The sequence below is a fragment of the Pan paniscus genome, chromosome 18 (assembly GCF_029289425.2).
Source record: "Pan paniscus chromosome 18, NHGRI_mPanPan1-v2.0_pri, whole genome shotgun sequence".
NCBI classification, from domain to species: domain Eukaryota; kingdom Metazoa; phylum Chordata; class Mammalia; order Primates; family Hominidae; genus Pan; species Pan paniscus.
Window position 1 is genome coordinate 754,870 of NC_073267.2, and position 23,597 is coordinate 778,466.

The 23,597-nt window shown below is 61.7% G+C and overlaps 2 protein-coding genes across 5 annotated transcripts in view; both read left to right on the forward strand.

The window, feature by feature from the left end:
• Positions 1-7,326, forward strand: part of RAB11FIP3 (RAB11 family interacting protein 3) — a 106,911-nt gene extending 99,585 nt beyond the window's left edge. For both annotated transcript variants that reach the window (XM_063598169.1, XM_063598168.1), the window contains 5 exons: positions 3,784-3,865; positions 4,595-4,732; positions 4,963-5,118; positions 5,300-5,440; positions 5,567-7,326. In XM_063598169.1, the coding sequence (XP_063454239.1) occupies positions 3,784-3,865; positions 4,595-4,732; positions 4,963-5,118; positions 5,300-5,440; positions 5,567-5,680 (631 nt within the window). In that variant the 3' untranslated portion in view covers positions 5,681-7,326. The remainder of the gene's footprint in view (positions 1-3,783; positions 3,866-4,594; positions 4,733-4,962; positions 5,119-5,299; positions 5,441-5,566) is intronic.
• A 5,472-nt stretch (positions 7,327-12,798) lies between these two features.
• CAPN15 (calpain 15) overlaps positions 12,799-23,597 on the forward strand; it is a 29,441-nt gene continuing 18,642 nt past the window's right edge. For 2 of the 3 annotated variants that reach the window (XM_055100124.2, XM_055100125.2), the window contains exons 1-2: positions 12,810-12,931; positions 18,768-18,820. The gene's annotated coding sequence lies outside the window, so the exon portion shown is untranslated. Of the gene's footprint in view, positions 12,932-18,767; positions 18,821-23,597 lie in introns of all 3 variants that reach the window. The other variant, XM_055100126.2, reaches the window with a different exon arrangement.

Sequence of the window (23,597 nt, forward strand, 5' to 3'; positions counted from 1 at the left end):
TAACGCAAACAACACCCTGCGCCAGCAGCTACACCAGGGTTTGCATCTTGGAGCAGCCACACGGGCGACACGGACCGGTGTTTGCATCTCGGAGCAGCCGCACGGCCAACACGTATTGGGGTTTGCATCTCGGAGCAGCCACACGGCCGACACGTATTGGGGTTTGCATCTTGGAGCAGCCACATGGGCGACACGGACCGGTGTTTGCATCTCGGAGCAGCCACATGGCCGACACGTATTGGGGTTTGCATCTCGGAGCAGCCACACGGGCGACACGGACCAGGGTTTGCATCTCGGAGCAGCCACACAGCCGACACGTATTGGGGTTTGCATCTTGGTACATGAAGGCTCAGAAGTGGGTAGCACCAGGAACCATGGAAGTTGGATAAAGGCGAGGCTCACACAGGAGGGTCCCCACCCACATACAGCTGGGTCACACCCATCCCCACCCTAGAGGAGGAATCGGGACTGCAGGGCGCCAGCACACACCAGAGTGGCACCACCGAGCGCCTGGGTCCTCCTGACGAACACCTGAGGCCAGGGGTCTGACCAGCCCCAGACAAGTCCTGGGAGCGTGCCTGTCCCAGGCACCCCGTGGCCTCCCCGGCAGTGCAGAGGCCGGCCGGTGCTCTTTGGAAGGGGTTGCATCTGCTTTGCCCCTGGTCTCAATCATCAGTTTGCAAAGCAAGAGCAAGTCCCCTCCTGGGTAGAGGACACCTGAAGCCCTTCCCGCCCAGCCCTGTGCTGCCCCTGGGTTTCCACTTACACCAAATTCTGGGTGTTGGTGCAGGTTGGATTGAATTAGAAGGGACGGCAGGGTAACGGGATGGTGAGGACAACTGGATTATGGAGAAGATCCAGGGTTCCTTGGAGAAATGGCCAGTTCTGAGGCTGGGACAGGCTAAGCCTGCAGCAATGTGTAGTATCTGAAAATGAGGTGCTTACACTAAAAACCCCCCATGAGCACAGACACTGAGGTTATCTCAGAGGGACATGGGCCAGCTGAAGGAGTTGCCAGACACCAAAGCTGGAACAGTTTAACAAACTCATAGTGACAGCCTTGGATTACAATCCAAAGCATAAAGTGCGTGAGTCCATTTGACACAGATAAATTATCATCAACAAACAGAAAAGAGGGCCGGGCGCGGTGGCTCACGCCTGTAACCCCAGCACTTTGGGAGGCCGAGGCAGGTGGATCATCTGAGGTCAGGAGTTCCAGACCAGCCTGGCCAACATGGTGAAACCCTGTCTCTACTGAAAATACAAAAATTAGCCAGGCGCGGTGGTGGCCGCCTGTAATCCCAGCTATTTGGGAGGCTGAGGCAGGAGAATCACTTGAACCAGGGAGGCGGAGGTTGCACTCCAGCTTGGGCGACAAGAGCAAAACTCCATCTCAAAAATAAAATAAAATAAATAAATAGAGAAGACACAAATCTTCCTCACAGAGGAATTCCACATAATGTCCGCAGACACTCCCTCCGGGAGGCGGGGGCTGGACCCAGTGAGCGGCTTCCAGAGGACAGAGCGGGCGGGAAAGCAGGGACCTGTCAGAGTGCACACCTGGCAGGCAGACCTTGGCCAGGTGATCAGAAAGCCGTGCGGACGTCAGGACCCTGATACGGTGTGACGGGAAGGGCCCCGCACCTCTGTGGGCATCTTCCCAAAACCCATCACCCAGTCTAATTGCGAGAAAACACCAGATGGACCCAACGTGGGGGACGCTCTACAGACACCATGACAGGCCTGCTCGACACCGTCAAGGTCGGAAAGCACAGGAAAGTCTGGGAGACTCACAGACCAGGGGACGGAGGAGACAAAATGCAGTGTGGGCTGGGCACGGTGGCTCACACCTGTAATCCCAGCTCTTTGGGAGGCTGAGGCTGTTGGAACCTTTAAGCTCAGAGTTGGAGACCAGCTCAGGCAACACAGCAAGACCCTGTCTCTGCAAAAAATTTAAAAATTAGCCACGTGTGGTGGGGCACACGTGTACTCCCAGCTACTTGGGAGGCTGAGGCAGGAGGATCTCCTGAGCCCGGGAGGTCGGGGCTGCAGTGAGCTGAGATTCCACCAGTGCACTCTGGGTAACAGAGCGAGACCCTCTCTCAAAAAACCAAACAAATGCAGTGTGGTTGCTGGATGGGGTCCCAGAACAGAAAGGGCACACATGGGAAAGCCACAGTCTTCAGTTAGTGTGGTCTGCAGAGTGTCCCAATGTGGCTCTGTGACTGTGACACATAACACCACAGTGAAGAACAGTGACCACACCAAGGGAGGCCAGTGCAGGGCCCACGGGGACTACACTGTGTCTGCTACTTCTTTTTTTCTTTTTGATACAGGATCTTGGCCGGGCGCGGTGGCTCACGCCTGTAATCCCAGCACTTTGGGAGGCCGAGGCAGGTGGATCATGAGGTCAGGAAATTGAGACCATCCTGGCTAACACAGTGAAACCCCGTCTCTACTAAAAATACAAAAAATTAGCCGGGCGTGGTGGCGGGCGCCTGTAGTCCCAGCTACTTGGGAGGCTGAGGCAGGAGAATGGAGTGAACCCGGGAGGCAGAGGTTGCAGTGAGCCGAGATCGCACCGCTGCACTCCAGCCTGGGTGACAGATCGAGACTCTGTCTCAAAAAAGAAAAAGATAATATACCTCCAGGCAGGCTGGGTGCAGTGGCTCAGCCTGTAATCCCAGCACTTTGGGAGGTCGAGGCGGGCGGATCACGAGGTCCGGAGATTGAGATATGGTGAAACCCCGTCTCTACTAAAAATACAAAAAATTAGCCGGGCGTGGTGGCGGGCGCCTGTAGTCCCAGCTACTCGGGAGGCTGAGGCAGGAGAATGGTGTGAACCCGGAAGGCGAAGCTTGCAGTGAGCCGAGATGGTGCCACTGCACTCCAGCCTGGGCAACAGAGTGAGACTGTCTCAAAATAAGTAAATAAATAGATACAGGATCTTGCTTTGTCACTAGGCTGGAGTGCAGTGGCGGGATCACAGCTCACTGCAGCCTTGTACTTCCAGGCTCAAGTGATCCTCCTACCTCAGCCCCTCAAGTAGCTGGAGCTACAGGCATGTGCCACTATGCTCGGCTAATTTTTGTATTTTTTTTATAGAGATGGGGGTCTCACTATATTGCCCAGGCTGGTCTCAAACTCCTGGGCCCAAGCAATCCTCCCGCGTTGGCCTCCCAAAGTGTTGGGATTACAGGCGTGAGCCACTGTACTCGCCTTCAACTTTTCTGTAAACCTAAAATTATTCCAAAACCCAAAGTATATTAAAAAAACCACCGTGGATGGCCGGCGGGGTGGCTCACGCCTGTAATCACAGCACTTTGGGAGGCTGAGGCAAGCGGATCATGAGGTCAGGAGTTCGAGACCAGCCTGGCCAACATGGCGAAACCCCCTCTCTACTGAAATTACAAAAATTAGCCGGGCGTGGTGGCAGGCGCCTGTAATCCCAGCTACTCAGGAGGCTGAGGCAGGAGAATCGCTTGAACCCCGGGAGATGGATCTTGCAGTGAGCTGAGATCACACCACTGCACTCCACCCTGGTGACAGAGTGTGACTCTGCCTCAAGAAAAAAATAAAAAAAAAATAATAAAACCTTTAAGGATTACGGAAAAGCTGTGCCCTGGAGCACATGGGTGGGCACATAAGGATTGGCCCTGGTCGTTTGGGGGCGTCTGTCGGTCACAGGGCGGCCCCAGCAGGGTTTCCCTGAGACACAGGGCACACTGGCCCTGTAGAGGCGAGCTTCCTGGAGTGAGTTTCAGCTTTGTTCTCGTGTCCCAGGCTACAGCAGCTGGACGAGGAGAACAGTGAACTCCGGTCCTGCACGCCCTGTCTGAAGGCTAACATTGAGCGTCTGGAGGAGGTGAGCTGCCGACAGCCTGGAGCTGTGGCCAGTGGGGCCAGCCCATGCCCTGCCTGTGGGGCAGCCGAGATAGCCCTGAGCTGTGTGCTGAGCGGGATACTGTGCTGTGTGTGAGGGAACGGGGCCAGCTCAGGGCCCAGGCCGCTGGAAGACACTGGACCGTGCTCCACCCACAGGAGCAGGGCCCAGAGGCTCACTCCTAGATGGACCCAGGGCTCTGAATCTGGGAATTGTCCTCCAAGGGGAAGGCATCAGCCAGCCACTTATGCCCCAACCACTGCCGACGTGGAGGCAGAGGCTACACATGGGGCTCCCACACCCCAGCTCGTCACTGCGAGACCTCCCTGCCCCCACCTCACCAGGTGTGCTCTGGGAAGCTCCCAGGAAGGATATTCTCAGAGCACTTGGGCCCTGACTCCCGTGAACCAGAGGAGCCCGGCTGGAGCTGCCCACAGCCACTGAGTCAGGTCCTGTCCACACAAAGGTCCTTCCTGCCCCTCATGAGAAACGGCCCTCGTGGCCTGCGTGTGCACCTCTACCCAGAAGCAGGTGGCCTTGACCTCCACTGACAGGCAGAAAGGCTCAGACCCAGCCCTGTCGCACTCCAAGCACGGGCGCCACCGCGTTGCCGTTGGGAGACTCAGAGATTGGAGGGACAGACGGCCGGGGCAAGCTGCATGCACAGGTAGGTGCATGACCCGCATCCAGGGCAGGTGTCCACCCCTGCAGGAGAAGCAGAAGCTGTTGGATGAGATAGAGTCGCTGACACTGCGGCTCAGTGAAGAGCAGGAGAACAAGAGGAGAATGGGGGACAGGCTGAGTCACGAGAGGCACCAGTTCCAGAGGGACAAGGAGGCCACCCAGGAGGTGAGCACCCACCCTGCCCCACGCCCAGTCCTGCGCCCAGCCTGCCCCACGGGGAGCCTTTGTTTCCTAAGACGCTAGCTCGTGGCTGTGCTGCTTTGGGCATAGCTGCTGGTGTGTGTCGTCCTCCCGAGAGACGGCCAGATCAACCCTGAGGTTCTACAGCCAAGTGATGGCTGACGGTGGCCCCTGGGAGCCCAGGCCCCCCGGCTCACTGCACGGTTGCCCTGCAGCTGATCGAGGACCTCCGAAAGCAGCTGGAGCACCTGCAGCTCCTCAAGCTGGAGGCCGAGCAGCGGCGGGGCCGCAGCAGCAGCATGGGCCTGCAGGAGTACCACAGCCGCGCCCGGGAGAGCGAGCTGGAGCAGGAGGTCCGCAGGCTGAAGCAGGTGGGCAGGCCTGGGCCTCCCTCCCTCACACTCCTGCAGAAGCTTCCACAAGGCTGGCTGGGAAGGGGGGGCTGTGGAGGGTCAGCATCTGAGCTGGAGGCCTTTTTCCCTGGGCAGTCCTTGTCCCTGCTCAGCCACCAGCAGGGGCCACAGCCCAGTAGTGATGTTGCTGTGCCCTCAGGACAACCGCAACCTGAAGGAGCAGAACGAGGAGCTGAACGGGCAGATCATTACCCTCAGCATCCAGGGCGCCAAGAGCCTCTTCTCCACAGCCTTCTCCGAGTCCCTGGCTGCAGAGATCAGCTCCGTCTCCCGAGATGAGGTAACACATCCCATGTCTGCACGGTGTGGCCTGGGGTCCACAGTCTGCACTGTCTGTGTGCTGTGGTTTATGCGCTGTGGCCTGTGGCCCGTGCGCCTCAGCTCTGACCACCTGCTTGCCCTACAGCTCATGGAGGCGATTCAGAAGCAGGAGGAGATCAACTTCCGCCTGCAGGACTACATCGACAGGATCATCGTGGCCATCATGGAGACCAACCCGTCCATCCTGGAGGTCAAGTAGAGGCAGGAAGGTCCAGCCTGAGCTGGATTCGGGACTCCAACACCCTGGAGTGGTCCCGTCAGACCATGAGGAGCCAAGGCCAGCAGGTCCCACAGCCGACAGTGCCCAGAGCATGCAGGGAACCCTCGTGCAGCTGAGCTGTGGCCGCCAAAGACCGGGGCTGCCAAAGGGGCAGAGGGTGGTGGAGAGGAGAGGGAGAAAGGGAAGTCCCAGGGCCCGGGGTCCACAGAGGGTGAGGGTTGTGGCAGGGCCGTCCATCAGCGCTGACCTTCCGGGGGCCCAGAGCTTCCCAGCCCTGAGTCAAGCTGGCTGTGAACGCGTACACTTCAGTTCAGCAGGATGGGCTGGAGAGCCTCTCTGTGCAGCGGTGTGGGGTGAGCCCTGCTGTGGCCTCCTTGTGGTGGTCCCTCTTCCCACGTGCAGCCCTGTTGGGAAGAAAGGAAGAAAACAGGTCCCTCCAGGGGTGCTGCTGCCTAAGCCACCCACATAAGTACGCTGGTGCCGTGTCACCCATGTTGAGCCGCTCCTGATGGCTGACGGGCTCCCAGACCCTCACCTCGGACATGGTGGTGGGGGAAGGACGGGTGGGCAAGGCTGGTGCGTTCCCCAGCTCTCCCTACGCTGCTCGGGCCATTGCCCAGCCAGATGTGGTCACCTCAGTCCAGCTCTGGGGCCTCCAGGCCATGTGGCTGTTCCCACGGCCCAGTCCTCGCTGCAGTAACCCTTGGGGGCTCTGACCACCTATGGGGGCCGGGCAGGAGCCTCTGGGGACTCCACTCCGACATCAGGACTTGAGATGATCGCTGTGTGGCGCTCTCTCCCTGGGCAGGGTGGATGCCACAGGCCCCTCTGGCTCCCAGGTGCTGCTTCTCCACAGGTGCGGCCTGGCCCGGCCTCCTAAAGGCCACACCCTCCCCACGCACTTCCCAGGCCAGAATCCAAACATCGGGAACCCTGTTTTCTTCTGGGTGTGTCTCACTTAGAAATCGTGGTTCTTCCCCGAGGGTGCATGTTGCAGGAGGGAGAGGGCAGGGAAGACTCACAGCAGAGCAGGAGGGGGCCTGCGCTTCTCGGGGTCTGCACCCCAGGCACAGCGGTGTCACCCCGCAGGACCGCGGGCCTGCCCCAACCCCCAGCATTCCCGGGTGGGCCCAGACCCCATCACCAAGACTGGCCACCCGCTGCGTGTGTGTGCGCGCATGTGTGCGTGCGTGCACGTGTGGCCCCACATCCGCCGCCTTCCACGCTAGGATGTAAGAGGTCGCCTCCTATTGTACATTTGGGGAAAGCCTTGGGTGTAAATCAGTGTAAACTTGGAGGAGAGATTTTTCTATCATGTAGAGTAGGTATTTTTTATAGATTGAAGGTTGATCAATTTTTTAATACTTTCAAGAGAAAACTGTGTATACACATGAAATATATATATATATATATGTATAATATATAAAGACTGGCACCCTGCCTCTCTGTGCCCAGGCCCAGCCCTGGTGACATGGCACCACTCAGCAGTGCTGTCACTGTAAGCATGGACTCCCAGGAGACAGTGTGGGAAACGCTCCTGCTTTAATTCCCCGAGAAACGGCTCTTCCTGCCTGGATGCAGGAGGGCAGGGGCCACCACAGATTAAAGCTGTTACTGCACACGCAGAGGCCGGCTTCTTCCTCCAGGGGGGCCACAGGGTGGGCTGGGAGTCTTCTGGGCCTGGCCCAGCTTCCCTCAAGGCGTCCGAGGCCATCAGTTGTCTAAGCTCAGAACCCAGCAGACCTGCCTGGCTCTGCAGCTTGGTCAGACTAAGACCCTTCCAAGGCCGTAGGATTGCACCTCCAGGCCCAGTGGAGCCTGGCAGCTTTCCAGCCAGGTTCTGGATCCTGACGAGCTGCTGAGACAGCATCAAGGTGGGGCAGGTGGGGCGGGGCAAAGGGGGCAGCACAGGGCTGTGTGGGCCTCAGGAGGAGGGCAGGGGGGCGGGGCAAATTGGGCAGCACAGGGCTGTGTGGGCATCACGGCTCTGGGTCACACGCCTCTGGGGATGTACGTCCCATGTCGGGAGAGCCGTCAAAACGTCCCCAGGATTAAGAGAAGAGTGGGGGGCAGGGCGCAGAGGCTCACGCCATAATCTCAGCACTTTGGGAGGCCAAGGCACAAAGATCGCTTGAATCCGTGGTTCAAGACCAGCCTGGGCAACATAGCAAGGCCCCATCTCTAAAAAATAAAAAATTAACCAGGCATGGTGGTGCGCACCTATAGTCCCAGTTCCTTGGGAGGCTGAGGTGGGAGAATTGCTTGAGTCCAGGAGACGGAGGTTACAGTGAGCTGTGATCACACCGCTGCACTCCAGCCTGGGCGACAGCGAGACCCCATTTCAGAAAGAATTTAAAAGGGCAGTGATGTGCAGGGTGGTGGGAGGACATCCCCCAGAAGAGGGGGCAGACACAGTACCAGCACCACAGGCACGGGAAGGTGAGGAGGCAGGTCCCGACGGAAGTGGGCTCCCGAGGTCATGGGCAGCCAGGGAGTCTGAGAGAGCTCAGTGCCACTGTAGCCACAAAGAATGGCCTGCGGGGAGTGGTCCCATCTGATCAAGAGTCCCCCAAAAACACAAGCCTTGAAAACTGGACCACCTGGTCCAGCATCCAGGAAGCGGACTGTGCATCTGCGGCTCTCGCTCTCCCGCCCCCCGTGTGAGATGCCCGCCTGCCTGTCACTCTCAGATGCAGATGGAGAAACCAAGGCCCAGGGAAGCTGAGGACCCAGGTCTGCCAGTCCCCTCAGCCCAGCTGCTGCTTGCGGGCTGGTGACCAGAAGAGGACCAGGCGTGGCCTACAGTGAGGAGTCCTTGAACCCTCAGTGCAGTTGCAGCAGAATGGTTCCAGGTCACAGGGCCCAAGAACCCTGGTTGCTTCATGAGTTAGAACTGAGGAGTGACAGGCCGGGCGCGGTGGCTCACGCCTGTAATCCCAGCACTTTGGGAGGCCCAGGCAGGCGGATCACAAGGTCAGGAAATCGAGACCATCCTGGCTAACATGGTGAAACCCTGTCTCTACTAAAAATACAAAAAAATTAGCCGGGCGTGGTGGCGGGCACCTGTAGTCCCAGCTACTTGGGAGGCTGAGGCATGAGAATGGCGTGAACCTGGGAGGTGGAGCTTGCAGTGAGCAGCGATCACGCCACCGCACTCCAGCCTGGGCAACAGAGCGAGACTCCGTCTCAAAAAAAAAAAAGAACTGAGGAGTGACGTGGGCGGTGTGGGTGTGTCCAAGGCCAAGTTCCTCCCCCCAGGAAAAAGGCCTGCTCTCCCACCTACCCAGGGGTCTGTGTGGTGCCAGTAAGGCCCATCTCTGCCTAGAGGGAGAAGCTGGAGGTGGGGAGGGGAACTCACTCCACACTGCCAGGCCAGAGCCAGGGAGGGGAAGGGGAGCAGCTTCCTTCTCCTGATACCCCACTGTGGTCTAGGAGCACCTCAGTTTCCACGCTAGATTTTAAACGTGGGGCTGTCCACAGTCCAGCTGGCCCCACCTCGATGACCCACTGGGGTCTCCAGCCCAAAGGAGTTTGAGACAGGAGGACACAGGATGAAATGGAAACATTTCCGGAAGGGCTGCCAGAGACCTTGTGGGTGAGCGAGAGCAGGGTGGGGTGGCCGGTGTGCATGCCTGGTGGACGTGCCCAGAAGCCTGCACCCCCCAGGAGGCCCGAACGTGTCCCTCTGGGGTGTCGCCCCCCACCCCCAACTGTGCAGTGGGATGGTCACTGGGCCTGCCAAGTCTCCCAAGGCAGATCCTGTCCCCAGCTGGCTCCTGACATTGAATGTTCTGAGTCTTGGTCAGTTCTGCCCGACGGAAGAGCACCAAGGAATCTTGCCCGGCAGGATGGAGAGGAGCGGCTCTGCCCTTGCCCTGGAACAAGAGCCCCAGACGTGGGTGCAGAGCCCCTCACATGAGGACCGCCCCATCCTGCCTCTGCTGAAGGGCAGGTATAGGAAGGCTGGACCCCCTCAGCGGCCCCCCGGATGTGGGTGCAGAGCCCCTCACATGAGGACTGCCCCAGCCTGCCTCTGCTGAAGGGCAGGTATAGGAAGTCTGGACCCCCTCAGCGGCCCCCCGGATGGCACCCTGGCCCCTCTACCTGCTGGCAGTCCAGTAACCTGGAGGTGGTGGCCCAGAGAAAGGTGGGAACTTCTCCCAGGGCCCCATCCATTGTTATTTTCACCTGTCCGGCCGCCCATTCTTTTTTTGAGACGGACTCAGTCACCCAGGCTGGAGCGCCATGTGCCATCCCAGCTCACTGCAGCCTCAACCTCCCGGGCTCAAGTGATGCCCCTGCCTCTGCCTCCCGAGTAGCAGGGACCACAAGCACACACCACCACACCCTAATTATCTTTTAAGTGGAGACAGGTCTCGCCATGTGTGTTGCCCAGGCTGGTGGTCCGTTGTCTTTTTGACCCAGGCCTGTGCGGCTCACAAAGCAGGCAATTGCAGGGTCATCCCATCAAATCTGAGCATGGCACCAGAGCACACAAGTCGGCCACCTGCGGGCCTTGGCACCCTCGTGCTCCACGCCAAGGTCCCTGTGTGCTCAAGTCTGGGCTCCATGACGGCACTGGGGTTTGTTCTGTTTGCTGCTTTGTGCGAGTGAGGCTTTCTCTGGGTGCCTGAACAGATGCCTCCAGTTTCAGTTCTTTTCTGTTTGGCCCTCCCCATCCTCTTCTCCTCCAGGGGGGATTCATGGCTCGCCTCTTGGCTCTTCTGGGCACTTGGCGAGCTTCTGCGCACTTGCGTTAGCTGCTCAGGTCTGTCTGGATGTGAGAGCCGTGTCCTCAGGCCAGGAAGCACTGGCACGGAGCAGGGCTCGGTCAATGGTCTGGATAATCCAGAGTCACTTACCTTCTGCTGTGCAGTCATTTACAATTCACGCCTGTGTGCCTGATGTCTTGTGACTCAGAATCTTCAAGACAATCACAGGCTGGCCTCACGGAGGCACGAGTGACTCATTTCTCTCATCGCACCCATTCCCTCCAGCACTCTCCTTGTGCGGGGAAACCTCAGTCACCTTGAAGACGCCTCCTGAGGCCCTCTTCTGGGTGAATGGGCTTCCTCCTTCACCATGACAGGCTACTGGGGAGAGCTGGGGTGCTCCCACCCTCTCCTCACCCCAAATGGGCCTGGCCTAGCAAAACTGGCCAGAACTGGCCACTCTGCAGTGAGCTGGCAGGGCCCTCAGCATCAGATCAACAGGCTCAACTGCAGCTGCCTCTCTGGTTGGGAGGTTATAAGGCCGTGAACCCTCTGCTGGCTAGACCACTGGCCCCTGGCCAGGGAGCCACCTAGGCAGTGCCAGGGAAGGACTGGGAAGGGAAAGGAACCTGCGGTCCCTGAGTGAGGCCTTGACTGCACCCTCTCCTGTGGTTCGAAAGCCACACTTGGCCAGTATCCTGCCATGCAGGTGAGGAAGCTGGGGAGGACAGGGTCCCAGAGCCTTGTCCAAGTTGCAGAGAGGAGAGCCAGCTCTCACTCTGCAGCCCTCTGTGCCCCCAGACCCCCACTGGCCCCCAGGGACACATTTCCTGCCCTTGGGATGCTTTGGCATGCATATAGTCTGGGAACAAACGGCACATCCAGCTGCCCTGCCTGTCTCCACAGAGGGGGCAGCAGACCTAGGGGGAGGTGTCCAAGACACAGGAATGAACTGTCCTTACCAAAAGCTTCCGAGGACAGCAGTAAACTCCTCCTGCCAGCTTCTGCCCTGACTGCAGCTAGAAGCCGAGCTCCACGTGGGACACAGGTGTCCCTGCTGCAGCATCTCAGCATGACGGAGGCCCATCCTTGGCTTTCCTGGAGCATGAATATCCTCTGAGGAGCACTGGCCCTGGCCTTGTAGGTCTTGCCGAGACTGGCTTAGATTTTCTGGCCCAGGAGCAATCGTCACCCAACCTCTCACTTGTAAATCTCGCCACAGAATCGGCCCACAACCGTCTCTCCGGAATCTCGGCTGACCAGCCCTGCTCCTGTGTCTCCCTCTCCCGCAGAGCCACTGCCTTCTCAGGCTCCTCAACTGCACCTAAGAGCGGGAGTCTGGCTGCCCTCAGCACTCGCGTCCCACCCTGCAGCCTGATAAGCTTGACGCCAAGGCACTCTCCCGAGAGCCGGCCCAGCAGCTGCTGGCAGGAGAGTGGCCTCAGGGCAGCGGGAAGGGGACCTCCGGGGAGAGAATGAGGCCTGCGCAAGGGTCCTGGAAGGACCCAGGAGTCGCCCCGGCTTCCCTCCCCCAGGCCCTGGTTGGGCGCCGTGGGCCGCGTCCCAGTTGAGCCCGGCGTGGCCGTTTAATGGCGTCCCTCCGCGATCGAGGAAGAAGGGGCCTAGAGAGGCTGTGCCCAAGCGACGCTGCGAGGCCAGGCCGCGTCTCGGGCCAGGGCGGTCCCCTTGCCACTGCCGCTCTTGGCCGCCAGGACCAAGCACAGCACGCAGCGTCGCGAAAGGGGCGGTCCTGGAAGGCGCGAAGGGGTCTCCGGGTCTCGCGAACACGGCGGGGTCGGGGCGGAGTCGTGGGTCCTCGGTCGGGCGGCCGCCCAGAGCCCCGCGGGACACGGACGGCCCCGGCCCGGCTACCCGCGAGCCCCACGGGTCTGTGACGCGGCTGATGCGCAGACGCCGCGGCTGCAGGCCCCGCCCCTCCGTGCCCCTCGCAAGGCCCTCTGGGAGTTGTAGTTCCAGTTCCTCCTCGGGCCGCCCCACTCCCTGATAATCCTGGAGCGCGGCGCCTCCCGGGGACCGAGGCCTCGGGCCCGGCCGTCTCCAGCAGCGCGGGCAGGAGAAGTGGCCCGGGCGGTCGGCGGACTGGGAGGGCGCCACCCGAGGACTACAACTCCCGGCCTGCCTCGCGCAGGCACCGCCCCGAGCTTCCGCCCCGGCGGCGCCGCGCAGCCCTGTGGGAGCCGTAGTCCGGGCGCGCGATTCACAGCGCCGCGTGCGCCCCGGGCGCGCCGTAGCCGCGGGGCCCGGGCCGGGCGCTACGCTACGAAGGCAGCGTAAGGCGGGCGCCGGACGCGGGCAGGGGCCGGGGCCGGAGCCGGGTCGGGGCGCCCCGCGGCTGAGGAGCGGGAGGCCGTCCGGGCAGCGCGGCCGGCGGCGAGAGGGGCCCCGCCGCTCTCCGGAGGCAGAAGTTGTGGATCGGCCGGCGGGGGCGAGCGGGCCCGGGGGCCGGGGCCGCGCTGCCCGGGCCGCGAGGACGAGGCGGCGCCGCCGGGCTGTGGAGGTGAGTCCCGTCGGCCGGGCCCGGCCGGGCGCCCAGCCGGGGACCCCGGGCGGGGAGCGCGGGCCCGGAGGGCGGCGGGGAGCGCGGGCTCGGCGGGGCGCAGGAGGCCTCGGGGGCCGAGCGCGCCGGGCTCCGAGCCAGGGCAGGAACGGCAGGGCCCTCGGAGTGGGGTCAGCCCGCCGCCCGCTGGCGCCTCCAGGCTGGTGGGGGCCAGGGCTGGGCTTGGGCGATGCTTCGCAGGGGAGCCCAGAGGAAGGCGGGAAGTCGGCAGGGACCTGGGCCATGTGGGTCACTTGAGGCCAGCCCCGGGGGCCGCGCACACCGGAGGCGGCCTCGGCCCTGCCTGTCCTTGAGTGCCCTTATATCCGGGCCCATCGTGCGGTCCTGGCCGCCTTAGGGATGTTGTGCTTGGTGCGGGCATCACTCCCCTGTCACTTGGGGAACGGCCTGGGGGCGGCCACCTGGCGTGGAGGGGCTGGCGGGAGCCCCGTCTGTGCCAGCCATGCCAGTGTTCTCTTCCGTGTTCCTCTGGGGCTGCTGCCGCACCAGCTGGGAAGTTGCAAATCTGCTGTCTTCCTGCTGGCTGCAGAAGGGGCCCCTCTAGTCCTGACCGGGGGAACTCTTGTGTGGTCAGCTGGCCCTGGCCGGGCGAGCTCTCGCGGCCCCCTTACTGCTCTGGAGTTTGTTACCGGACTGCAGGTAACAAGACCCGGAAAGCAATGGTGAGGCCCAGAACCTGAGGCCAGGCCTGGGTGTGTGGGGCCAGTGGGGAAGACTGGGACTCCGTTGGGTGCTGAAGAGTTGTGTGCTTCTCCTTCGGGAAACCCGGATCTCTTCCTCTGCCCAGGTCTGAGGGGTGCGGAAACGTGAGTCACAGTTCAGTGTGGGAGTGCCCCGTAATTGCCTCCGCGTTTCCAGAGTCTGGGGCTGGGCAAGGATATAGGGGTGATTCTGCCTTCCGGTTCTGAGTGACTTCTCAACTGTGAAGTGGGGCAAGAGAAATTGTTTTTCTGGCCTGTCTGGGGGAGGCAGGTCCTGCAGGAAACCAGCTTGGCCTGGCCTTGGGTTGGGTGTGCCTTGCCTCCTCCGAGGTCCTTCTGCTTGCGGGAGGAGCACCCCTCTTTTTCCTGCTTCTGTCTGTGTCTGAGGCTCTCCAGAGCTCCTTGATTGGCAGAGGAGCCAGTGACCTCTGAGTCCCCAGGAGAGCCCGAGGCTCAGTAACTGCATAACTGCGCAGGGCCTCCTGTCTGGGCCTCCACAGGCTGTGGTCTCTGAGAGCAGGAAGTGGCTGGTCCCCTGTAATCCTGCATCTGTGTGACAGCCTCAAGCCCTGCTGGCTCTCTCTCCGGGCACCCCTCACTTGCTTCTTGCCCTGGCCTTGGGCAGCACTCCGGTAACCCCAGTGCCACAGGTGAGGAACGGAAGCTGGAGACAGCTGTTCGTGGCAGGGGAGGGGCCGAGGGAGGCTGAGCGCCTGGTCTCTCCCTCCTGCTGGTTCCACCAGTTCACACGAGGCAATTGGAGGGAAGGATTCTGCTGCCCGGAAAATCCTCCGGAACCACAGGTGTTGTTCATGGGCCTGAGCCGCTCAGTGAAGAACTCGGCCGTTGGTGGCCGAGTAGCCCCTGGTCCAGCCCTCTGGCCCGCGGTGTGCTGCCTCTACTCACGGCAACAGGCGTGGACAGGTGCTGAGAAGGACATCATTAAACGAAACAGCTTGGGGTCTTTGAAAAACAGTGACAGAAACCCAGGAAGGCTGGTGACTTGTCAGGTCTGTGTCTGTCCTGGGCGGCCGCTCGGCCCTGGACCGTGAGGCTGAAATGACAGGAGACACGGAGGGTGGGCTTGGGTGGTTTCCTCATAAGACACAGAGGAAGGAGACCCCCAACCCGGGGGCTGCCTCGTGCGCTTTGCTCTCCTGTTTTCCTGCTCTGTCCCTCTGGTCCTGCCCTCTGACCCCTGGCACAGCAGGAGTGCCCAGAAGCCCAGTGGGACTTGTTCTCTGCCTAAAGCCCTTCCGCATCCCTCGTAAGCACTCGGTGTGGATGTGGATTTTCTCACCACCAGGCTGTGCCTCAGCTGCGTGGAGCCACTGGACTCTCATGCCCCACGCTGGAGAGAACGCTGAGGTCTGTGCGGTTCTCATGTTACCCTGTAGCTGGTCCCTGGCTCCCCACTGTGGGATCTGCCTGCAGCACTTACACTTGGGACCGCCCTGTCTCCCTGCTGGATGTGGCGCTGAGGGCAGGGGCCGTTTCTGTTTCTTGGCAGGCCTAGTGTCTAGCGCCATGCAACCGTGCACAGAGCAGGCGGTCAGTGAGCACCTGGGGTTGGCCCTCACCACAGGCAGTTCTGAATACCTGGGTTCTGGCAGCCCAGGGGGACTCCTGGGTGCTCCAGGAAAGTAGCACAGCAGCCCCTGTGGCGTGGACACGGCCACACCTGAGCTCGGCCTGTTTCTCAGTCTGAGAGAACAGGCTTGCTGGCCTGTGATCTTTGCATGTGTGTCTCGCTGCAGGGAGGCTATGGGTTGAGGCTGGGCCTGGAGACCTGTTCAGCCACACCCTGTCACTATGTGGGTCACACACAGCTGGGTGGAGACCTCCCGGTGCGTGGCCCAGGGAAGTGTCTGGGCGTGGAGTCTGTGGACAGCTACATTGTACCACTAGGACAGGGGCTGCTGCTGGGCCCACAGGGTGCACGGAATGGGGTCTGTGGGAGGATGGGGGCATCCTAGCCCAGGGCAGGGACCCCAGGAGGGACCGTGTGGGCCCCCCAAGATGAGCTGCGTCAGGCTGTTGCTTTGCACACTCTGAGGGGCCTGCCTGAGTGCTGCATGGGAAGCCAGCAGCGTGGCCGCCCTCCCCAGAACTCACCTAGGGCACCAGGGTGGACCCTTGAGTCCCGTCGGGTCATGGGCATCAGCCTCGCCATCCTGGCCTCCAGATACAACGATTTGTCAGATTCCCTGAGGTCAAAGGGAAGCTTCAAGGGTTGCCATCCCCGCCTCCCTGGCGGTCCTAGAGGCTGCAGCCTCAAACTCCTGGGCTCAAGTGATCTTCCTGCCTCAGCCTCCCAAAGCACTGGGACTACAGGTGGGTGCCACCACACCCAGCCTCTGCCCTTTGTAAGTGAAGTCCCCCAGGCAGGTTGAACCTCTTACACCTTCTGCCCCCTGCCTGATCCCCACTCCCTACCACCCACCTCCCTGTCCCCTGTAATGAGAAAGGCAATAAGTTTTGGAGCTTTCTGGAGTTCCTGCCCCTCCTGAAAAGGTGGCTGCAGAGAGGTTGGAGCTGATGGGGAAAGAGGTGCCAGGAGGCCTCCTCTGGGTTAGGGCCACACGGCTCCCAAGGCCCCCGTCTCCTTCTCTGGGGTGACAGGTGCCCCCAGGGCCACACGGCTCCCAAGGCCTCCGTCTTCCTCTCTGGGGTGACAGGTGCCCAGGGCCACACGGCTCCCAAGGCCCCCGTCTCCTTCTCTGGGATGACAGGTGCCCAGGGCCACACGGCTCCCAAGGCCCCCGTCTCCTTCTCTGGGGTGACAGGTGCCCAGGGCCACACGGCTCCCAAAGCCCCCGTCTCCTTCTCTGGGATGACAGGTGCCCAGGGCCACACGGCTCCCAAGGCCCCCGTCTCCTTCTCTGGGGTGACAGGTGCCCCCTGTGTCCCAGAGGCTTCTGCTTGGCCACCAGCGAGGTCACCGGGCTGCCCAGACCAGGGCTGCTTCTGCCACCACATGGCAAGCACAGAAGTAGAGAAGTGCCAAAAACCACGAGTGCTTGTCTGGTCCTTTTTTCCTGTTAAAAATAGAAGTCGGGGCTGGGTGCGGTGGCTGACACCTGTAATCCCAGCCCTTTCAGAGGCCGAGGCAGGTGGGTTGCCTGAGGTCAGGAGTTCGAGACCAGCCTGACCAAAATGGTGAAACCCCATCTCTACTAAAAATAAAAAAAATTAGCTGGGTGTGGTGGTGTGTGCCTGTAATCCCAGATACTCAGGAGGCTGAGGCAAGAGAACCTCCCAGGCTTGAACCTGGGAGGCGGAGGTTGCAGTTAGCCGGGATGGCACCACTGCACTCCAGCCTAGGCGACAGAGCTATACTCCGTCTCAAAAAAAAAAAAAAAAGAAAAAAAAGTAGAATTCGGTTGGGCTCAGTGGCTCATGCCTGTAATCCTAGCACTTTGGAAGGCCAAGGTGGGTGAATCACATGAGGTCAGGAGGTAGAGACCAGCATGGCCAACGTGACGAAACCCCCATCGCTACTAAAAATACAAAAATTAGCTGGGCGTAGTGGTGTGTGCCTGTAATCCCAGATGTTTGGGAGGCTGAAACACTAGAATTGCTTGAACCCGTGAGAATTGCTTGAACCCGGGAGGCAGAGGTTGCAGTGAGTCGAGATGGCACCACTGCACTCCAGCCTAGGTGACAGAGCGATACCCTGTCTCAAAAAAAAAAAAAAAAACCCAGCCGCTGTGGCTCACGCCTGTAATCCCAGCACTTTGGGAGGTCAAGGCGGGTGGATCACCTGAGGTCAGGAGATTGAGACCATCCTGGCTAACACGGTGAAACTCCATCTCTGCTAAAAATACAAAAAAATTAGCCGGGCATGGTGGCAGGCGCCTGTAGTCCCAGCTACTCGGGAGGCTGAGGCAGGAGAATGGCGTGAACCCAGGAGGTGGAGCTTGCAGTGAGCCGAGATCACACCACTGCACTCCAGCCTGGGCGACAGAGCGAGACTCTGTCAGAGGAAAAAAAAAAAAAACAGGTGATGCCTGTGTCACTGAACACACCTGCACACCATCCTCATGCTGATCACAAAAGAGGGTGAGGGGCCAGGCATGGTGGCTCATGCCTGGAATCCCAGCACTGGGGGAGGCCGAGGCGGGAGGATCACCTGAGGTCTGGAGTTCGAGACCAGCCTGACCAACATGGTGAAACCTCGTCTTTACTAAAAATACAAAAATTAGCCGGGCACGGTGGCGGGCGCCTGTAATCCGAGCTACTTGGGAGGCTGAGGCAGGAGAATAGCTTGAACCTGGGAGGCGGAGGCTGCAGTGAGCTGAGATTGCACCACTGCACCCCAGCCTGGGTGACAGAGCGAGGCTCTATCTCAAAAAATAAAATAAAAAATTTAAAACCAACAAAAAAGAGGGTGATGGCTGAGTGAGGAGTCCACGGTGGGCCCTACACAGGGCCCAGGAAGGACAGGGCGGGAAGCGTGAGCATCCTGCCCACCGCAGTGGGTCCGCCACGGAGAGCATGACCTTAGAGAAGCAAAGCCGCCTGGCTCGAAGCCGTGGCCGCCCTGCTGACAGCTGTAGTGGCCGGGTGGCACTTGGGCCGGGGTCCAGGGGAGTCTAGGTGGCCACCTGGCTGTGCGCCTGTGCCTGCCCAAGCTGGGCACCTTTCCCTGGCAGTGCCCGGGAAGCTCGGCCGCCCTCCCCGGCTGGTGCTGCTCCGCAGCCCCGCTCATGGACTCTTGCCCACGGCCTGCTCCTTGTAGCAGGGTCGGGCCGTGGGAGGTCCGGACGGGATCTTGAATGGCCCTGTCTGCGGTCCTGGCTGGCCGGAGGTTGACTGCACTGGACAGGTCAAGGGCCTTAAACCAGGGTAGCGAGGAGCCTGCGGAGCCCCTGCTGCTCCCCGGGCTGCCTTTGGCGCTCGGACAGACACCCAAGGACAGAAGCTCGGACAGCTTCTAAGGCGAAGGGGCTCCCGGGGCTGATTTCCTGGGACTCTGTCTCCTGCAGAGAGGGCTGGAGGCGGGGCTTGGTGTTCCGGGGTCAGAGTCCTCCTGGTGGAAGCTGAGGTGCCTGATTAAATGCCTCCCTTTCTAGGCAGCAGCCCAGACGCGGCACAGAGAGGGCCTGGGAGCTTGCTGCAGCTTCAGGTGAGTTTGTTCCCAAGCCCTGCGGCTCGTTTATGGGTTTGCTTGGGCTGCAGAACTGTTTGTGGAGCAGTAGGGTTGGAGTGCCCACGGCTGGGGGGCCTCTCGGAGCCCTTGATTCACAGAACCCCTGGAGGCCGGCAGCCCTGCCTGCCCTGAAGAGCCTCGTTCTCCCAGCCGTTTGGGCTGTGGTCCTGTCGTGGGAGGCAACGGTGAGGGCGGCCCGGGGTCCCGACGGGGCCGTGGTCCTGTCGTGGGAGGCGACGGTGAGGGCGGCCCGGGGTCCCGACGGGGCCGTGGTCCTGTCGTGGGAGGCGACGGTGAGGGCGGCCCGGGGTCCCGACGGGGCCGTGGTCCTGTCGTGGGAGGCGACGGTGAGGGCGGCCCGGGGTCCCGACGGGGCCGTGGTCCTGTCGTGGGAGGCGACGGTGAGGGCGGCCCGGGGTCCCGACGGGGCCGTGGTCCTGTCGTGGGAGGCGACGGTGAGGGCGGCCCGGGGTCCCGACGGGGCCGTGGTCCTGTCGTGGGAGGCGACGGTGAGGGCGGCCCGGGGTCCCGACGGGGCCGTGGTCCTGTCGTGGGAGGCGATGGTGAGGGCGGCCTGGGGTCCCGACAGGGGTGTTTGTCCCTTTGGGGACCTCCCCTGTGCCGTGGCCCCGGCCCCCAGATGGAGCTCCCCATCCCCACGGCAGCGCTGGGGCTGGGGCTGGGGCTGGTGAGGAGCCTGTGCACGGCCCCCGTCGCTGTCCTCAGCCAGGAGGGTGCCTGGTCCCTGGGGAGCGGCCTGCACCTGTTTCTGGAGAATGCTGTCCTGCCAGTTGTCATTTGGGGCGGGCGGTCGGAGTCCACGTCCTCCCCCAGGGCGGGGCCCTGACCTGGTTTCTTGTAGGGATGATGGGAAGCCCTGTCCTCAGCCCTCCCACCCGACTCATGCAGGAGCTTCCTGTCCTTGGGGTCATCTCCTCCACAGGGGCCTTAGCGTCAGTGCGGACAAAGGCAGAGGTGCCTGTCTTCAGGTTGTGGGGACCGACTGAGCTTCGTCCCAGTAGTGGCTGGCTCTTGTTTCCTGCCTGGACCAGCAGCCTCTGGTCTGGTGGGTGCAATTTCAGGGCGCAGTGGGGTTGCCGTGGGGCAAGGCCAGGCCGCCAGCTGCCTGGACACAGGGTCCCCCGCTTTCCATCTGCTGCCCCCCACACCCCCAGCTCTGGCAGGGGTGACACCGGGGCATCCTTGTTGGGGTCGCTGTGGTTCCCATGGTGGCAAGATGGCTCTGTGAAAGATTGACGGAGATGTAGGGCCCAGGAGCAGGTGCTGTGTGAGTGGGACACGCCTGTGTCACCTGCGGGGCAGGGGAGGGCTCGGGGGTACAGCCGTGTACATGATTAGTTAGCGAGACAGTGAGGAGTGTATGCGGAGTGGACACAGCTGTGGGTGCCGCCCACGCAAGGCTGGGGGTCGCTGTGGCAGCCCTGCTCCCATGTGGGCTCCCAGCTCCCCAGGTAGGGACGCCGACCCCGGGAGGTGCCTTTGCCTGCATCCACTGGAGCCTCAGGAGCATGCGTTCCGTCCCCACGGGTCACCCCCACTGAGCCCACCACCTACCGAGAGGCACCTCGAGACCCTGTCCTGCCACGAGTGGGCTGTCAAGGCCAGCACCAGAGACCCCCAGCAGACCTCAGTGGCCGCAGATGGAGCGGGGCAGCGACGGTCACCTCCGGGACTCAGCCCTGTGCTGAGCCCCGGGCAGTGTGATCATCCTGGCCCTTCTCGTGCACGTCCCCTGGCTGGATGCTCCTTGCTGCCCTCACGGGGTGTGTGTGTGGCATACAGGACAGGGACCGGCCAGTTGGCCCTGCTCATTAACCACTTGTCCCCACAGGGCAGTGGCGGCTTCACCTCTGCAATTCTCTGAGGCTGGATCTAGGCCACCGCCCCGTTTAAAACTAGGGCATCGGTTCCCAGGGAGGGCGGGGAGCTGCACAGTTGGACTTGTGGGGGTCAGGCATGGGTCCACACAGCCCGGGGCCCTCCGCACCCTGCCCCTCCAGGGAGCCCAGAGGCGGGCGTGGCTGCAGCCTGGCTCTGTGACAGTCATGAGTCACGGCCACTCTTGAGGCGCCGCCCTGAGAGTCAGCCCCTGTGGTCACGGCTCCTGCTGGTTCCCATTCGCGAGCACCTGAAACAGCCTGGCCCACAGCAGAGGCCGGGGGGGCACATGCAGCTCACGGGAGCAGCACAGATGCTTGGCCGGCAGCAGGCCCTACAGGAGCAGCAGCGGCCCAGGGCATGACCCTGGGGTCAGGGGTCAGAGTTCGGCATGCTCTGTGGGGGCCTCACCCTGCTGTCCCTGGGCCTGGCCTGGGCACACTCCTTGGTGACAGTGCCCCTGCACGCCCCCCCGGTTATTCAGACGGAGCCAGGATAGGAACCACGGACTGACCTGCGTCCTCGGGGCCACTGCACTGGGTGATTCACGTGTGCCCAGGCCCTGAGGTGGGCCGGACCTGGGAGTGGCAGGCGAGCCTTCCTCCCAAGAGCCTCTGGCTGGCCGCAGCAGGCCCTGTCCCTGCTGTCCTCAGGCGAGTGGCCCTGGACATGATAACCCCCCTGCCGAGGTCTGGCCGGAGCCAGCACCCACGGCTGAGATGCAGTCAGCCCTGGCTGGGCGCTGTCCCTGGGGGTGGCTGCTGGTGCTGCCCTCCCTCCTTCCCACCACTTCTTGCCCCTCTTTCCTGGGGCCCCCTCCCATCGGAGTCTTCCTCCTAAATGCATTTCCCTCCCTCTAGGGGAACGCGGGCTGGGAGCCTATTTTTTTTTTTTTTTTTGAGACGGAGTCTCGCTCTGTCTCCCCGGCTGGAGTGCAGTGGCGCGGTCTCGGCTCACTGCAACCTCCGCCTCCCGGGTTCAGGACATTCTCCTGCCTCAGCCTCCGAAGTAGCTGGGATTACAGGCACCCGCCACCACGCCCGGCTAATTTTTTTTGTATTTTTAGTAGAAACAGGGTTTCTCCATCTTGCGCAGGCTAGTCTTGAACTCCTGACCTCGTGATCCACCCACCTCGGCCTCCCAAAGTGCTGGGATTACAGGCGTGAGCCACTGCACCTGGCCTGGGAGCCTTTTCCGTAGCTGCTCATCCTGTACTAGCATCTGTCCATCATGAGTGGACGGAACACAGGGGGACCCAGGACCCACAGCTGCACTCGGGAAGGCCAGCAGGGTGGATTTCGGGAAGAGCATCGGTGCCAGTTTCCCACAGTCACCCATGCGATGGGACCCTCAGGTTGGCACGTGGCTGGCAGCTGTGTCCCGGGAGCTCTTGCTCCTTAGTGGGCCTCGCCAGCCAGGGCAGGGCCCCCGCCACCCCTCACGGGGCTCTTGACTCCTCTGGCAGCGGATCGGGGCGGTTCAGCGATACCATCTCTGGAGATCCCCTGGCGTGTGCTGGAAAAACCCCGGAGAGGGCTTAACAGAGCCAGCCGTCCAGCCTCCGTGACAGGGACGTTTGCTTTTCTGGGCAGGCTCCTCTCTTCTCTTCCGAGCACCCACGGGAGGGGACTGTGCTGTCCCTGCTCTCCTAGGACAGGCCTCCCTCCTGTCCAGATGGGGCCCACAGGGTCAGTTGCCTGAGACTGGCTCCAGCTCAAGAAAGGTTTTCTGAGTGAGCGCAGGGGAGCAGGAGGCTGGTGAGCAGCTCGCTTCCTGCCCTGGGTGCAGCTGGGCACCACTTCTGCCTTGGGCCTGCTAAAGGCATCAGTGAGGAGCAGGCGGGGCCTGGTAGGAGCCTGTGTTTCTAGCAGCACGTGTGACCCCAGGTGCCACGTGGGTGAGTGCGTGGGTGGGTGAGTGGTGAAGGAGCTGAGGTTGGCCCCGGCAGGTGTGCAGTCCTCACACAGAACGGGCAGGGCTCCTGTCAGAGCCAAACCAGCTCAGGGCCCGGTGCAAGCAGCTTTTGTCCCGTGGCACCTCCGCTAGTCGCCGCTCCCACCCAAGCCCTGCCCTGCCCCGCCCTGCCCCGCTCAGGGTTTGGCTACAGAAGGGGAGTGTCGGAAATGCCCAACCCGTCTCCCGTGACGGACTCCTGCGTGGCCTGGGCTGGGGAACGCAGGGGCCGTTTGGGTGGTTCCGGCATCTGGCGTAGCCACGCGAGAGGCCCTGGGTTAATGCGTGGGCTCCCTGCTAGCGAGCCTGCTCCGTGCGTGCTGGGCTCCCGGCCTTGCTTCCGTGTGGCATTCGAGGCCCCGTGGACCTCGCCTGCGTCCTGCATGTTTGAGCGCTGCCCCTCGTGGAGGCCGCCAGCACTGGTGGCTGCAGGGCCTGTAGTGTGGCACGTCCAGAGACCCGGCCTGGAGAACGGGTCCTGGATGTCTCCGTCATGTTTTACGTTCGCTTCACACGGACGCAGCGATGTCTCAGATACCTCGGATCACACAGAGCACGTCGCCAAGGCTTCTTTTGTCTGTTCCTTTCCACCTGTCTTACGTGGCTACCAGGAGATCCGCCACAACTCCCGTGGCCCCCGTCCACACTGCGCGGTGCTCTCCGGCGTGGCCGCCAGGTGCCCCTTCGAGAGCAGGTGTGAGTACAGGGTGGTCCCTGTGGAGAAGCACCTGCAGGCGAGTGAGCCAGGCTGTACCCTGCAGACCCCGAGGCCTGAATTTCATGGAACTCTCACCTCTCACAGAGTATTGTTTTTCTTTTGATTTTTTTCCAACCATTTAAAAATTTACAAGCCATTGTTGACTTGCGGGCTGGACCAGGCTTAGGGCTGGGCTCTGGTCCG